Source organism: Onthophagus taurus, chromosome 8 (genome assembly GCF_036711975.1).
Source record: "Onthophagus taurus isolate NC chromosome 8, IU_Otau_3.0, whole genome shotgun sequence".
In the NCBI taxonomy this organism is placed as follows: Eukaryota; Metazoa; Arthropoda; class Insecta; order Coleoptera; family Scarabaeidae; genus Onthophagus; species Onthophagus taurus.
This window is the reverse complement of record NC_091973.1, coordinates 1,755,276-1,769,392: the sequence shown is the minus strand read 5'-3', so window position 1 is coordinate 1,769,392 and position 14,117 is coordinate 1,755,276. Positions and strand designations below refer to the sequence as shown.

At 31.7% G+C, this 14,117-nt stretch overlaps 2 protein-coding genes and 2 long non-coding RNA genes across 4 annotated transcripts; 2 read left to right on the top strand and 2 right to left on the bottom strand.

Annotated features, from left to right (window-relative positions):
- Nucleotides 1-1,457: 1,457 nt before the first annotated feature.
- LOC111415124 (golgin A5) lies at nucleotides 1,458-3,632 on the top strand. The gene is made up of 6 exons (XM_023046648.2): nucleotides 1,458-1,641; nucleotides 1,698-1,867; nucleotides 1,922-2,751; nucleotides 2,821-2,896; nucleotides 3,088-3,248; nucleotides 3,394-3,632. The coding sequence occupies exons 1-6, from the start codon at nucleotides 1,541-1,543 to the stop codon at nucleotides 3,451-3,453; spliced, it is 1,398 nt and encodes a 465-aa protein (XP_022902416.1). The 5' UTR covers nucleotides 1,458-1,540; the 3' UTR covers nucleotides 3,454-3,632.
- LOC111414929 (COMM domain-containing protein 5-like) lies at nucleotides 3,633-4,352 on the bottom strand. The gene is made up of 3 exons (XM_023046401.2): nucleotides 4,240-4,352; nucleotides 3,872-4,184; nucleotides 3,633-3,819 (listed from the first exon to the last, which is right to left on the bottom strand). The coding sequence occupies exons 1-3, from the start codon at nucleotides 4,316-4,318 to the stop codon at nucleotides 3,648-3,650; spliced, it is 564 nt and encodes a 187-aa protein (XP_022902169.2). The 5' UTR covers nucleotides 4,319-4,352; the 3' UTR covers nucleotides 3,633-3,647.
- Nucleotides 4,353-4,573: 221 nt separating this feature from the next.
- LOC139431111 (uncharacterized) lies at nucleotides 4,574-13,987 on the top strand. The gene is made up of 6 exons (XR_011641415.1): nucleotides 4,574-4,660; nucleotides 4,726-5,333; nucleotides 8,400-8,504; nucleotides 9,162-9,668; nucleotides 10,229-11,073; nucleotides 13,367-13,987. It is a non-coding gene; the product is annotated as an uncharacterized lncRNA (long non-coding RNA).
- Nucleotides 4,968-5,656, bottom strand: LOC111415040 (uncharacterized). The gene is made up of 3 exons (XR_002706334.2): nucleotides 5,555-5,656; nucleotides 5,188-5,348; nucleotides 4,968-5,041 (listed from the first exon to the last, which is right to left on the bottom strand). It is a non-coding gene; the product is annotated as an uncharacterized lncRNA (long non-coding RNA).
- Nucleotides 13,988-14,117: the final 130 nt, after the last annotated feature.

Below are 14,117 nucleotides of genomic sequence, written 5' to 3'. Positions count from 1 at the left end.
AAATACTTTAATTGTTAATATCAATGTTAATTTTAAGACTATAGATCTGAAATAAACATATTTATACAATATATTTGTCGCTGAGTCTATTTAAGATTAGATTTATCTCAAAAACAAAAAAATACGAAAGTAAAAGTTAATAAAAATAAATTGACAGAAGAAATTAGGTAAAAAAATTCTTTATTCCGTTTCAAAAAAAAAACTCCGTTTTCTAAATTGTTTATTTCATCCGCCTGTGATATTTAAAGGAACTACATTTCAGTATTTAAAAGAGGAAGTAAACGTAAATTTAGGTTTTTCTCGCATTGTCACGATAAAAACGAATCCGATAGCTTAGTTTCTTAGTTATTTTTTTTTTCTCTTAGTTATTTTGTTTTTTTCCCAAAAAAAATATGAACTGACTTGTGTAAGTAATAAAAAGATACAAATTCGCTATGTTAAAAGTAAATTATTACTTTTTTATATTTATGTATAGATTAAACAAAAATAAAACATGTTATCATAACCCTTTTTTTATTTATTTTTTAATGTATATCTTTTTTAAATCCCCCACTTGAAATTTAGTTCCTTTTCCATCAACAGATTGCGCTTCAACATTTTTTTTAACTACTTATATCGTCATAAAAATGTACATTCTTACAGGAAATCAATTTTATTACCTAATTCTAAGTAATATTAATGTTATTACAAATTAATCAGTATATATTCTGATGATGGACCATAATTTGCATGCAACAAAGTTACGCAATGCTAAATTTCGGTTTATACAGCTTAATTTTATTCTTTATGAGGCATGTTAAAAGAGCATTTCTCAAACTCGTGGTAATTGTGAAATTTGGGATTGTGTAATTGATCATTTTATCTTTTTGATACACAATGAAGAATCCATCTATGGCTCTACAGCCCGTATCGAGCCTTGGCCTCCCTCAGCCTCTGCTTCCATTCATCCCTGTCCCTGGCCTCTCTCTTCCAACTCCTACTCCCGAAACTCTCTCTTCTCCCATTCTGATAACGTAGCCAGCCCATTTTAGGCTTAAGAAGATTTATCCTCCTCCCGAACTGGCCCAAATATTCTCCTCAAGATCTCTCTCTCGAAGACTTTCTGGGATCTGAATATGGGAGACAATGCAGAATAATGTATTGCTCTGATAATTGTACGCCAAGGTATATAAAGAGTGGCACAGCTTCTATGTTGTCATTGGTCTCCAACAATGAAGAATACAATCAGTTAATATTGAACTTTAAATTAGATATTAATAGTTAGGAATGAGTATTGCTTAAAATCCTTTTCTAATGCTAATTAATGAAGCTCTTCATTCATTGCAATGTTTTTTATTTGAGCCAACAAAAAGTTCTGGCTTCACCTTGCGTTCAGAAAGCTTTAAGATGGAGAGGAGAACTCAAAGCTTAAATAATAAGATTAAATTAAACGTACATAGATGGCGCCTCACGCAACTTTATTTCAAGGCCACAAACATCACTTCATAACGAGATGTATCGTAGTTAAGTGTTATTAGTTGACAAAAACGTTATTTTCCAAATGGCTTGGTTGCAAAATTTAGCAGGGAAGGCGGAAGACTTACTCAATAAAATCGACAAAAACGCCGCCAACGTTCTAAACGATAACTTGCCCAAAAATGAGTAAGAAAAGTTGATTTGTTCCTCCAATTAATATATTGATGTATTTTATTTTGTAGGTCTAACGATCCAGAATGTTATATCCAAGCTATTCCTACTGTTAAATCCACTTCCAAGTTTATTGAGGTAGAAGTTTCAGATCATAATGATCATAATATGTCAATACAAGCTGTTGAAAAGGTTGAGCGAGATGAAAGTGATGATGGTGTTAATGTTTTAAACCCGCCAGGTAAATAATTCTTAGAGTTAATAAATTTTTATCTCAATAATTTGTATTTGTTAGAAATAAATAATGCAGAAATGCAACTTTCAACATCTTCATCATTATTGTCAAGAGAAAATAGTTTCCACATAATAGATGAGTTTCAAATAAACATGGAAGAAAAGATATTAAAATTAGAGTCTGATAACCGCGAATTAAATAAGCAAATATTAAACCTACAACATTTATACTCAGAGTTACAAAACGAAAATATTAATGTTAAATCTCAATTAGAACGAGCCAACGAATCAGTATCAATAGCCCAAAATGAAATGGAACAGTATAAAAATCGCGCTCAAAGAATCCTACAAGAAAAAGAAAAACTTTTATCACATAAATCATCAAGTAACGAAAATTCCTCCTCAGAAAATGAGTCCGATAAATTTTTAAACAAATATAACAACCAATTAAAAGACGAATTAGTATTCCAACAAACCAAAAACAACGAACTTACAAAGAAAATCGACGATTTAAACGCGTCTTTAAATGATTTACAACGAAATTACGTCGATTTACAAAAATCTCATCACCTATCCATACAAAGTATTAAAGAAAGCCTGAACAATGAGAAGAAAATGCGCGGTTTCGTCGAAGAAGAATGCCGAATTAAAACGAAAGAGCTTCAATCCAGCTTAAACGAACTCAACGAGACGAAAAATTTGTTAAATTTAACTGGGAATGAGCTAAAAGAAACGAGAAATCGCCTAAAGGAGTTTACCGGCGTGGGAAAAGTGGGAGATTTTGAATCAAGATTACATTCTTTAACGCAAACTTTAATGGTTAAACAAAACACACTTGAAACGATCACTTCTGAAAGAAACGCGTTGAGAATTCAACTTGAAAAATTAGAGGTAAATATTAAAAAAATTCCAACAATAATAAATAAATAAAAAGTAAAATTATTTATATTTTTGTTTTAGAACGAATTTCAAAAAGTGATTGCACAAAAAGAGAGGGTACAAATTGTTGTGAGCGATGTTAATGAAACTGATGATGGTAAAATATTAAAATTAACACTAATACATACAGTGTGTTAATTAATATGCAACCAATATCACAGTATTTATTTTATAATACACGATTTGCGTATTGCAATACATATACTGTGATATTGGTTGCATACTTGCAATGATGACGTCGGGTGCGATAATTAATTAACACACTGTATTTATCAAAAATTTTTTTAGTAAAATCTCAAGTACCTAAATTTATGATACCTTCACCGTTTGATGCGGGGGTTACCCGGCGGGTAAAACACGCTTATTCAACTTTGGACGCAGTTAGTGTTCGAACTGGGGTATTTTTGAGGCGATATCCGTTGGCTAGAGTTTTTGTTTTCTCCTACATGGTAATAAATAATTGTTATTAATTTGTTTGGAGGACTTCTACATCCTCTGTTCTTTTGTAATTCAAAAAATTCGAAAAATAAGGGATGTAGAAGTCCTCTTAGATTCTACCATGCTTGATTTGTACTTAATTTTTATAAATTTTAGGTTCTTTTACATTTATGGATGATGATTATCTTATGTACTTATATGCCAAGTAATAAATAAATCGAATTAAATCAATTTTTGGAAGTTTGGAATGAAGTATAAACTATTTTATTATTTATAAATTGTTCGTGTAATATTTAATTCTAGTGATTGTTGATAGATTTTATATTTTATTAAAAAAAATGAAATAAAACGTGTTATAATAATTTTTAGAAAATTAAAGAAATCAAAATACTCTATTTGAGTTATAAAATTTATTTATTTTTTACAATATTCATATTTTTAACGCTTTGTAATTCCTTAAGAAGTTCGGCTAAACTAAAACGTAATTTGTGGAATGTGGCACTATCCATGGAAAAATTAACCTTCTTTTCACCTTGATTTAAGTTGAGAATAACCCATGGTGGAATAATTTTCTTTAAAGAACTAAAAAGATGCATTTTATTATTTATTTTTTACCAAAACAAAATAATTTTACCTATTATTTAAACTAATATCTATTTTATAATCTACAGAAACCGTGTTTTCTTTTTGTACATTCGAAAGTATCACATCCCGATTGTTCTGGTTAAAGGGTAGGTTGTCGATAAAGCTTTGAGGAAAACCTGCATTGAATAATTTTTCTTCAAATTCCTCCTTGCTGTTCCATAAGAATAAATTAATAACCGCTATGTAGATTCCAACCAGATCGTATAATACCTCATCATTAATATTATTTTCTTCTTTTAGCTTTAGTAATGCTGAATCGTTTAATAATATAACCTCAGATTCGTTTACTGATTTTAGAGCAACTAAAAAGCATTCTTTAAAACACCTATTAATATTAAAATAATTAGAACAACTCACGTTTAATTAACTGTTTTTGAAACTTCTCCGAAACGTTCTCCACTATCTTAGGATTTAAATTCTTTGAGTAACTATCCATTCTCTTTCTGTTTACAAGTCATTTAATTCTTTTAGAGATGTTCGATTGATTTTAAGGCGTTTCTGTCATAACAAAGTAAATTATTAAAGCTTTTTTAATTATAATTTCAAAAATTTGAGCTTCATTTTTATTGCATGATTAAATTATTAATTATTAAATAACAATATTTGTTATCATATTAATATAAATTGTTATATACAAATATGTTGAAGAATTAGTCGATCGAAACTTGGATTAAATGTCATTAGAAAAACTTACATAACCTCAACAATGTTGGATTTATATGATGTATGATTTTTTTAGGTACATTAGATATTATAAATAAGAGATGGTAAAGAGCAGGTATGTAGTTACAAATATATTTCATAAAATCAATTTTTATTATATACAGTATGTTTTGATTTTAGCTGTCAAAGCAGATATCGTTATTATTGGCGAAGTCGGCCGAATTTCTTCCATAAATTACAAACGGGGTGGACTAACAACTTGTAAACCTACCAATCCAAAAAATTTTCAAGCATGTGAGAGCAAAAGTGAAAGAGAGCAATGCTGTTAAGAATAAAATTTGCTACAACTTTTGTTCTAAAAGTATCTTGAATAACACTTAGGGCGGCCGACTTCGAAGACGTCATTCCAAACTTCCAAAAACTGATTTAATTCGATTTATTTATTACTTGGCATATAAGTACATAAGATAATCATCATCCATAAATGTAAAAGCACCTAAAATTTATAAAAATTAAGTACAAATCAAGCATGGTAGAATCTAAGAGGACTTCTACATCCCTTATTTTTTCGAATTTTTTGAATTACAAACGAACAGAGGATGTATCAGTCCTCCAAACAAATTAATAGCAATTATTTATTACCATATAAGAGAAAACAAAAACTCTACCCAATGGATATCGCCTCAAAAATACCCCAGTTCGAACACTAACTGCGTCCAAAGTTGAATAAGCGTGTTTTACCCGCCGGGTAACCCCCGCATCAAATGGTGAAGGTATCATAAATTTAGGTACTTGAGATTTTACTAAAAAAATTTTTGATAAATACAGAGTGTTAATTAATTATCGTACCCAACGTCATCATTGCAAGTATGCAACCAATATCACAGTATATGTATTCGTGTATTATAAAATAAATACTGTGATATTGGTTGCATATTTGCAATGATGACGTCGGGTGCGATAATTAATTAACACACTGTATGTATTAGTGTTAATTTTAATATTTTACCATCATCAGTTTCATTAACATCGCTCACAACAATTTGTACCCTCTCTTTTTGTGCAATCACTTTTTGAAATTCGTTCTAAAACAAAAATATAAATAATTTTACTTTTTATTTATTTATTATTGTTGGAATTTTTTTAATATTTGCCTCTAATTTTTAGTTAAGAATAAAATTTGCTACAACTTTTGTTCTAAAAGTATCTTGAATAACACTTAGGGCGGCCGACGTCTTCGAAGTCGGCCGAGATTATTTATTCCATAAATTTCAATCAGGGTAGACTTGGCTTCATACTCAGAGTATCTCGAGTATCATGAACAATAGTTAGGGCGGCCGACGTCTTCGAAGTTGGCCGAGATCATGAACAATACCCAGGAATCAGAACATGTTATAAAAAAACTTTTAGAACAAAAGTTGTACCAAATTTCATTCTTAACAATATTGCTCTCTTCCACTTTTGTTCTCAGATGCATAAATATCGAGAAAAATACGAAGAAACAAACTCGGCCGACTTCGAAGACGTCGGCCGTCCCAAGTATCATGAACTTAGGGCGGCCGACGTCTTCGAAGTCGGCCGAGGTTATTTCTTATATCACAAAGAGTACTTGGGGCGGCCGAATAATCTCATGAACAATATTTAGGGCGGCCGACGTCTTCGAAGTCGGCCGAGATTATTTCTTCCATAAATTTCAATCAGCGTAGACTTGGTTTCACACTCAGAAATTGAGCAAATTTCAGTATTTTCCACGATATTTACGCACCTGAGAGCAATAGTTTTTGTCATCTCTCCAACAGAAATATCTGTTGTGACAACTAATATATAATTCACTATAGGCGTAACTAGAAAATATGGGCCCAGGCGCAAAATTTTGTAAATGGCCCCTGTCTTTATAGCAAAGGTAGTAATACTATGTATACATATTATGGTATACAGAAAAAAAAACACAAATTAAGTTGAAAATACTTATTTATTTTCAAATTTACTAACAAAAACCAAGAACTAAGAACTAAATTATTACAAAAGTTGTTTTCTTCTAGATTTCATCGCTGCAAATATATTTATTAAATTTTTTAAATCCATTTTCTTAGCCTCACTGCTTTCAATTGCTAATATAGAAAGATCATTCAGCCGCGATTGTCGCATACTAATTCTTCTATAGTCCTTTATTATTTTTAACTTGCTAAATGATCTTTCTACAGAAGCAACTGTTACAGGGAGTGTGAAGAACAATATAAAATCAGAAAATACATCCGATATATCAGTTTCTAAGCAATTATATTTGGTCATTACTAAGTTAGCAAAATCTTTTACACTTTGCAATTCTTTTAACTTGTCTTTTAAAAGCGAATGAACATGAATAAATTGCAATGAAAATTGTTCAGTTAAAAAAGTTGAATACTTCTTTTGTAATTTTTCACATTCTTTTAAAATATCTTTGTCTTTTAACGTTGATAATCTTTGTGGATCCAGAAATCCAAAATAATTTCTTAATTTTTCCATGCTTTTAAATCTGTCATGTAGTTGATGTGAAATAGTATCTATGACAACATTAAATATTCCAACTCTAAACATATCTTCTCTTGAAGAAAAGTGATAATTTTTCGCCAATTCATCAAAATGGTGTTTCACTTTAGGCTGTCGTTTCTTTTGAAACTCAAGGGGAACATTCCAAGTTCTTGCAATTTCTGCAGCCTCACCTTTTATTTTAGTAAATTTTGATCAACTTTCTGAAACTTTATTATAAGCTTGGTTCAAAACAGTTTTGGCTTCATCTAAATCTAGAGAAGTCAATCTTCCAGACCATCGAGTAGGATTTAATTTTTTTAAAGTTACATTTGATTCGCCTGTGAACTTTGAAAGCAAATCCCATCTGTTAATAGAATTTCCAAAAAATGAATATATTTCTTGGAGTGTAACGAAAAATGCGGACACATCTTTATTTTTCTCTATTGCATTTTTTATGACAAGATTTAAATTATGGCTTGCACAATGAACGTAATCTGCATTTTGTTGAATGTTCTTTATTTTTTGTTGCAGACTATTGTATATACCACTCATTACATTTGCTCCGTCGTATCCTTGACCAATACATTTTTCAATTGGTATCTTCATTTCGTCTAATATAGATAGAATTTTATTTTTCATTCCCTCAGCAGTTTTTTACCCGTTCTTGGGAATTTTAAAAAGTTTTAAACACAAAATTTTACTAATTAAAATCTTTAAATTTTTTCAAAATCGTTTGAGGGCCCAAGGGCGACGGGCCCCGACGCAATGCGTCCTTTTGCGACCCCGTAGTTACGCCACTGAACTTGGCCAAAGATTTCCAAATACAATTTAATTTTTAATCTTTATCAATTAGTACGATTTCTCCCTTTCTGGTTTCACTGGAACTCGAACTCGGAAAACGAACTCCAACTGATGATCGACTCAATCCTCTTCTTGAAGTCTCATCAACTAGAACTCTCCTAATTGATCCAGGACTGACTCTCGAGTTCTTCTCATCAAAACTGCATAAGGAACTCTTCTTTTCATCTTCACGTGTGATTGTTAGATTTTAAACCCTTTCGTTCCGAGCGCTCTTAACCTAAACAATCGTTTCTATTGGCCGAATAACTCGGACAGTCGAAAACGTTCCGCACTAAACTAAAGTAGGGGAGAAATCATACAGAGAATCTTTTTCAAAATAATAGAGCAAAAATTTGATTCATTTTTTTTTTATTTAACCGAACCCGCGATTCGCTACAACATTTTTATGCCCACCCATCCAAAACATCCTTCTATTCGGAATGTATATTGTTGTATTGTATGTAATTTAAGCAACTATAATCACCAACATCAATATTTTTTAGACCAGCAGTTTCATTGAAGGCGAATTGTGGATGGGACGAAGCATTTTGTTGTGGATCACTCTTTGACTGTGTTCTAAAGGTTTATCTTCTGAACTAAATAGTTAGGTAATAATACTATAATGTATATAATAGCGAAGCGCTACAATTAATGACATTGCCTAATTAGCAAGGTTGCTGATGGCCGAACATACTACATCGCCTAGACCCTAGAGATTCAATAGAGAATCAATACTATTTATAGCTAGATAGTACGAATTCAATTAAGCCGAAATCGCTTGCGGAGGAAGCTCTATATCAAGTAACAGAGGTACTGATTGTATTGACCAGTTTTGAGCTGATTGATCCAGACTGAAAGATCTTGATAAGAAGAAAATTTTGAAAAAATATCCCAAAATACTTGAATTGCAAAAAAAATTGTTTATAAATACACATAGTTCGCAAACTTACATTTATATATATATATGCTTCGATGTTTTCGCCGATATTTATATGAGTCGTTTTATTAAAAACAAATATAATGCCTATTTTGCCCCATCATCTTCAATAAAGTCGAGAATTTCAGTGACTTATATTGAGTAATATATTTATATATATAGATGGATTAGATTTGTAGTACTGTTGAAACGGTGCCATTCTGGTAATGATTATTGCCCGAAAGCCAATCATATTCAAGGCTTTCTGAGCAACAATCAAAACCACAAATTAAACACTTGGAGAATGTAGAAAGTTTTCAGTTCTTGGGTTAAGAGATTTCAATTCTAGGTAAAGAAAGAATTTGGACCAAAACTAGCTTTGCCAAGAATGTATGATACCATATCAAAGCTTTGCCAAACCCAGTTTAAACATCACTCACCATCAGGATTAACTCTAAGGATGAAGTCAAGTTAATTCTTGAGTCCCATCCACTTGTACCAAGTTCAAACCGGATACTGAATACCATCGGAGACCATCAGTCCGAGGTTTACACTTCGTTGGATACAAGAAATTCGGCGCATGGCAAGTTGTGGCTTGTATGATACGGTTTGGACCAATGGGGGAGAAGGACCCGATGAGCGTCACTAGGACCGACAGGCGCGGACTTGTCACTGAATAAGTTATACTGACCCTTGACTGGTGCTGGATCGGACATGCAAAATTCACCGACGACGTCTAGTTAAAAATGGATCGGGTTCTAATGCGCACGTCAATCACACTTAGCATAGTTCATGGTTCGATAATTGCGGGCGACAGTGACAGGGTTTCGCCATTTGCTCCCATAAATTCTACCTGGTAAATGTATACTCAATTTAGATGCTTTGTTCATAAAGTTGGAACAATTTAAATTTTGAAATTTCAAACTTTTACATATTGATTGTTTATTGCAAATCTCATTTCAATTTTAAGTAAAAATTTAATAATTATCTTTATTTTGGAGGGTAAATCTGTTGATGTACCGCGACTACTTAAGCGTGGTTAACATTTAAGTAGCAATTAGCTTAATGGAGCTTCAATTTTGTATATTCATTACAAAATGGGAAACACAAATTGCGACTTGATACAAAAAACTTTTTAGGAATTAGTAAAGTTTTATTACAGCTTTTTTAACTAAAACTTCATGGCGTCCATTTTAGTTTTATCAGCCATTAAAGCGTTCGCAAATTAATCCAAATTAATTATTAAATTTTTACTTAAGCAAAAACTAAAGTTATTCAACGATTTAATATTAATATTTAAAATATATTTATATTATATATATTATTAATACATCAAATTTTAAAAAATTATTACAAAAAATATTTAAAATAAATTTTTAAAAACATACCTTTAATTTTATAAAATTTTGATTTCAGAAATAACACAAAAAAAAAGTTTTAAAAGTTTCTGGATAATGGTTGGCTTGTCCATCAATTGGTGTGTCCACGAGTACTAAAAGGTGGTCGAATCCCTTGTGAATGGTTACTACCCCAATTCACACGGTCGTAAACCCCGCCTCTACAGCGGGCCTTGATTAAAAATGGTGGACACTCACACACGCACTTATTAAGTGAACTATAATTAAGAGATTGAAGATTTTGAACCAACATAACTTAAGAACTTTTAACACCTTAAATTTTACCATCTCATCGAGTCCTACCATGGAGAAGTTTCCCGGGATACTGAACATAAAAGCTGGATTAAACGGAATCACCCTTCCCCATTTGAAAAATCACCCTTCTCCCAAAACCGTTGCTTTTTTTATAGAACCATCTTGGTGGTGGTAAAATCTTCTTAGAACTAAGAAAAGTAGTATATTCACTTTTTAGGTACTGCACTTTCTAATATTTCGTGATTTAACCCGCTTGAATCTTACAACATGAGAAGATAAGAAGTTGCTGGGTGGACATCTGGATGAAAAGTGTTTTCGAAAAATCCTACCCTTAAAAAACGCCGGGAAGGGTGGAGGGTTGCTCCACCCCATGCACTGTTAACCGAACAAATCTCTCATTTCTCTTTATAACATCTTCAAATTCTTTATTTCACCTATTTATTTGGTGATTTTTATTGAACTTTTAAATCAATCAACGTGAGATGTCTAAATAACGAACGAGAACTGAATAAGACCTAATGTGCCTCTGGAAACTTCAACGAACGGTTAATTTCTAAAACTATCCGAAACGATTCAGATTTATCTCCATGATCTCAACGAACACTTTTGGTATGTATATATTTGTCTATATAGAACTTAGTTTCATTGAATTTATGTAATATAAAACAGCAAAGTAGAGCAAATAAAAAATTACATTAAAAGAAATTTATATAAATTAAGAAGTTCTGCGGGAAATCTGAGGGTGTTAATTGATCTGAGAAAGTGTACTAGAGGATCTACTCGTATTATCTGGAGTTGTCTTAGGTTGCTGCAATTTCTTGGTCTTGAAAAAAAAAATCTAAATTTATTATTAAAAATCAAGTAAATTCAAAAATTCGCCTCTTTGCTCCTATCTCAAATCTGATGATTTCGGTGGGTAAGAAGTGTACTAAAAGGCTATTAGAATCGTTTCGAGTGGCATTAGGTTGCTATGATTTCTGGGTCTTGAGAAAATAAATTTTCTATAAATTCTAAAATTCGCTCCTCTTCTTCTACGGCAAGTCTGGGGGTGTTGATAAGCATTATGTAAAGTAGAGGACCCAAACGCATTATTACGAGTACTCGCAAGTTGCTGCAATTTCTAGTTCTTGAGAAAATAATTCTTAAATTTATTATTAAAAATCAAGTAAATTCAAAAATTTACCCCTTTGATCCTATATCAAATCTGATGATTTCGATGAGTAAGAAGTGTACCAAAAGGCTATTAGAATCGTTTTGAGTGGTATTAGGTTACTACGATTTCTGATTTTTGAAAAAATAATTCCCAAGATCACAAATTAAAATGTCTAAAATTAAGTAATCCACGTCTGCGGCAAATCTGGAGGTGCTGATAGGTATAGAATATACTAAAAGGTGTATTAGAATTATTTAGAATAGTTGCCAAACTTCCTGGAATCTCATAAAATAATTATTCTATTAAAATATTGATTACTTATTTAATCAACTAGTTTTGCGAATTTAATGTAAATATATATAATAACTAATTTTAAATTAATTGAACTAAAGATGATATTTAATAGACATCTGGGTAGAAAGTGTTGGAACGGTTGGTTTTCGAAAAACGCGACCCTTAAAAAACGTCAGGAAGGGTGGTACAACCCTCCACCCCTTATTCCGTTACCCAAACTCAACCTCTCGTTTCTTTTTATGCTTTCTATGAAATCTTAAAAGTAGGTCACATCCGATCGCAAACGTTAGGGTACGTTTTTTTTTAACTTTAACCTAGTTTGATATTTTCTGTTTAATCATGCGCTTTTTTTAAAGAACTAATTGACACGATAAAGCGTAAACAATCGTGACGATCAATTAGCATTCGCTTCTACTCGGTCACTAAAAGCGAATTTCCATAGCGAGCTTCAACGTGTCATCCCCTATGACGTGTACATGATTTTGCTATTATCCAGTTAAAAATTTTAAGTTGGACAATACCATTTGTAGGATTTTTTTACTCCGCTACAAGCGGAATAAATTTTTAATCAAAATATGCATCAAAATCAACTACTTATTTAAACTGATAGCCATTCATTATATTAGTTAAATGTGTTGATTAGGATTCTGATTTGGATGACATTCAACCCGAAAATGCACTACGTCGATCAGTCATCCTAAACAAGACCCTAACATCGCCCACGTTTCGTCAACAATTAGGGACTGAAATAGAATTTCTAATGCAAGTTTTTACATAGTCAAAGTGACTTTGGTTTTTTTTTGTTGAAATATAAAATAATTTGTCACCGACATTTTTTTGAATGAATGATCATAAATTATCATTAAATCTATAAAAATAAAATTTTGAAATCGCCCTATATGTATATAGAACCGTTACTCAATTCTACTCAACAAAACCCACCTAGCAGGGCGGGCAGACGGCGGGAGCAGCATCCTCACGGATGCACGTGAATGAAAAGGGTACAGTAAGGGTGAGAGAGGCCGGTATGTCTCAGATTCCATTATGCTACCCCATTCATTCATCGCCTATCCCTATCCATTCGATCCGGTTTTTTTAACGCTTTCGATGCTCGGTTAAAACAAGTAAGGGGTGAGTTCCAGGTGTTCGTTTCGTTACATTCGCCGCGGATCAAAAAAAACTTGGGTAAGACTACAATGAGGACCCTAATGGGTTATTGCGAAATTGCAATTCTTCCGACCGTACAAGTCCACATCTGCTCAAAATCCAACTTCAACGGAAATATATAGAATAAATGAAAAACTATACTTTGATGATATCATATCTTTTTAATAGATTATATTACATATATATAGCTTTGCTGTATATTCTATTCGGGATTGTTTTCACAAATCACCTTTTTCCAATTTGCAATTTTTCAATTTTAGAAAAAATATGTTTTTGCTTCAATTCTAGATCGCCATCAAGAAGACCTACACCAATCTAACTGTGAATAACATCCTGTATGTAGACATCCATGTAGAAGAGTTAAAGGAATAAAAAAGGGAGGAATAAATTTAAATGGTGGAAGAATAAAATTTCCAATAACTTTTTTTCTACAAGTTTTTTTATAACATGCTCCGATTTCTGAGTATTGTTTATGATACAAGAAATAATACTCCATAAATTTCGAACAGAGTGCTCGTATTCGGTTCCAATACCATTTTTGTCGACAATTGTATTCAAGTATTTTAATTGTTTTCCTTGACAAATTTATTAAATAATCTCCAGGAGGTAATTAGTCTTCATAATGTTGATTTTCAGTCTTCATTTGGTGTCCTCTGGGTGTCTTTTCAACATAACCTTCGTGGTCTATGATATAAATGCATGATTGTTAGCGAAACTCAATACAAATCACAAATATGTGTTATTAATCGGAATGAAATTTTTAAAATATCATATCGTACAAGTCTTGGATTGAGTTTTTAATATCCCAGTGCCTCGCTGGCTGGTTTATGTCCAGCTTGTTGGATATTTATATTTATTTATGTTCCCCCTCAATGATATTACATTGTCAATTAATAAATTTTATATTAAGCGCCATCTTTTGCACAATACCACAACTAATAATACCTATTACCCTTGTATACAGATTCTACGGATTTCTCTAACGATATTACCTAAATACAATTAATTATTAAACGTCATTATTTAGCTTGCAAGTTAA